Source organism: Austrofundulus limnaeus, unplaced genomic scaffold (assembly GCF_001266775.1).
Source record: "Austrofundulus limnaeus strain Quisiro unplaced genomic scaffold, Austrofundulus_limnaeus-1.0 Scaffold169, whole genome shotgun sequence".
Lineage (NCBI taxonomy): Eukaryota > Metazoa > Chordata > Actinopteri > Cyprinodontiformes > Rivulidae > Austrofundulus > Austrofundulus limnaeus.
In genome coordinates this window covers 209154-211836 of record NW_013952571.1, presented here as the reverse complement: position 1 = coordinate 211836, position 2683 = coordinate 209154, and the positions used below count along the sequence as shown (strand labels likewise).

The 2683-nt window shown below is 45.8% G+C and overlaps 1 protein-coding gene across 5 annotated transcripts in view; it reads right to left on the bottom strand.

Annotated features, from left to right (window-relative positions):
- ank2b (ankyrin 2b, neuronal) overlaps positions 1 to 2683 on the bottom strand; it is a gene marked incomplete in the record, with an annotated part of 125750 nt that overhangs the window by 87023 nt on the left and 36044 nt on the right. For all 5 annotated transcript variants that reach the window (XM_014017466.1, XM_014017467.1, XM_014017468.1 and 2 more), the window contains 1 exon segment: positions 1228 to 1251. In XM_014017466.1, the coding sequence (XP_013872920.1) occupies positions 1228 to 1251 (24 nt within the window).

Sequence of the window (2683 nt, the reverse complement as noted above, 5' to 3'; positions counted from 1 at the left end):
GACCAGGACCATGGTGACCTGATGGACCAGGACCATGGTGACCTGACGGACCAGGACCATGGTGACCTGATGGACCAGGGTCATGGTGACCTGACCGACCAGGACCATGGTGACCTGATGGACCAGGATCATGAGACCTAATGGACCAGGGTCATAGAGACCTGATGGACCAGGGTCATGGAGTCCTGATGGACCAGGGTCATGGTGACCTGACGGACCAGAGTCATGGAGACCTGATGGACCAGGGTCATGGTGACCTGACGGACCAGAGTCATGGAGACCTGATGGACCAGCGTCATGGTGACCTGAAGGACCAGGGTCATGGTGACCTGATGGACCAGCGTCATGGTGACCTGATTGACCAGGGTCATGGTGTCCTGATTGACCAGGATCATGGTGACCTGATGGACCAGGACCATGGTGACATGACGGACCAGCGTCATGGGGACCTGAAGGACCAGGATCATGGTGACCTGATGGACCAGAGTCATGGTGTCCTGATTGACCAGGGTCATAGAGACCTGATGGACCAGGACCATGGAGAGGTTTGCAGATTGTTGTAATCCACAGTAAACCTTCATGTAAATGCTGTTTTTACAGGATTAGAACAGAAGTCCTGTCCTTCCTCTCACACAGTCTGGGTTTGTTTGGTCTCTTAACTGTTACAGTAAAGATCTGATGACAGCAGCAAGGTTTGAATCCTGTTTTCTCCCTCTAACAGGAAGGTAAACACTGTTTGGTTTTATTTTGGTAGCTTTGGTCATCCATTAACGCAGAGCAATACACTGTGATAAAATCATCTATTGAACCCATGCAGCACCAGCAGAACTGAACAAAGACAAACAGAACATTTCACAGCTTTAATCAAACAGCATCAGCACATCAACTGAAAACATTACAGGAGGAAGGTGCAGTTGATTATGAGGTGCTGAGCACAACATGGTCGTCATGGTGATGTTTAGGATTGCACACAAGGTGAAACACGGCAGCCGCAGACCGGACAACAAAGGCTTCAAACGAACATAAATAATATAAAGAACTGTGCAGAAACTTCCTGTCAGACATGCTTGGTGCATCAGAACCAAACCAACTGAAACTGTGAGGAAATGAAGCAAAAGACTGTTGATTTACAGAAAGGCAGAGAGGTGTGGGAGAATGAAAAGGTGGAGAAGACAGAGGACAGAGACCAAAGAGGATCTGTGCTGAAGAGAAGGAGGGTGTGTATACCTCAGTAGTCCTATTGACCATCATCTGTTGCAGGGAGGGGATGGGGAGACATCAGTTCAGTTAGGCTTGTTTGACACGTGCACACACACACACATCCTGCAGAGGGACCTAAGTGACATGGCTGGAGCTGCTCATAGCTTTTGCTGGTACCTCGCAGGCCCTACATTAAAGCTCTCCTTTCTACAATCACTTCYTCATGGTTTCATTCACGCAAACAGAATCAAAATCTGCAGCARAGATGTCAAATTACCACAGAGTGGGAGAGCAGCCGTAGGTTAGGAGCTAAAAGTGTCCTGTAGTAACACGTATCAGTGGAGCTGATAGAAACGGGAGGAGAACACACCCACAGATTTAATGAACCTCCAGATGGGACGGGATTTCTTCAGATTAATTGCTCAACTTTGTGGAGCTAAATCATCTAAAACAAGCAGCTCGGGGTGTCGTGTGGCTGTGATCTGCCGCGTATCAAAACCGCAGCAAACAACCTGCAAGCTGCTTGTTTCTTACATGTGGTCGATGTTTTTAAAAGCGCCAAGAGAAAACGTAAAAAAAATAAAAACAATCTCAGCTGATTGCAGTGAGCCCATCATGCAGTCCGATTAATGAACGTTGTGAGTTACAGAGATAATTAGGCTCAGTTAGAGTGTACAGAACACACTGCTGTTTATAGCTGATCCTTATGAGCCATTTTACACTCGACTGCCTCTACAGGAGCACATATGGTCGGTTTAGCTCATGTAGCCACAGATTCTCCATAGGAGGTTCTCACAGTATAGATGCTGTTCCTCTGAAATATCTGTACTGAAACAAACCTCCTTTAGCCATGTCACTTAAAGGGACAGTTCTGTCATTTTTAAGAGGCACATTGTTCGTGCAAGGAGCAGCTGGGCTTTTAGTTGCTGTAGAAAAACCTGAGCTCAGTTTGATTCAGACAGAACTGATGAGTCAGCAGCTGGTCTCTTTCTGTTAACAGTTTGTTCTCACAGTCATTATAAACACTGTACTTAGTAACAGACACAGCAGCAGCAGTAGTAGTAGCAGGTAGCTGTAGCACATCCAGGAGTGTCAACTCATCTTTGATGCAGTAAGTGTGGAACATCCATCCATCCATCCATCCATCCATCCATCCATCCATCCATCCATCCATCCATCCATTCATCCATCCATCCATCCATCCATCAGTCAATCAATTTTCAACCACTTTTCCTTTCCTGATCACAACAAGCTGGTTTCTATCTTCAGGGGTCACCGTGAGAGCTGGGGCTCCAACTGTGGGAGGAAACTGGAGTATTGTTTAAAGGTATCATATCATGCTTTTAAATACTTGTTTTTCACATCTAAATCATTCACTTATGGTCTATTCAAAATAAAACTGCAACACTTTGGTCTTAATTCCTCGTTTTTGTTGCTCCACAGACTCTTAATAAAAGATAAACAAAACCCCACAATATACACA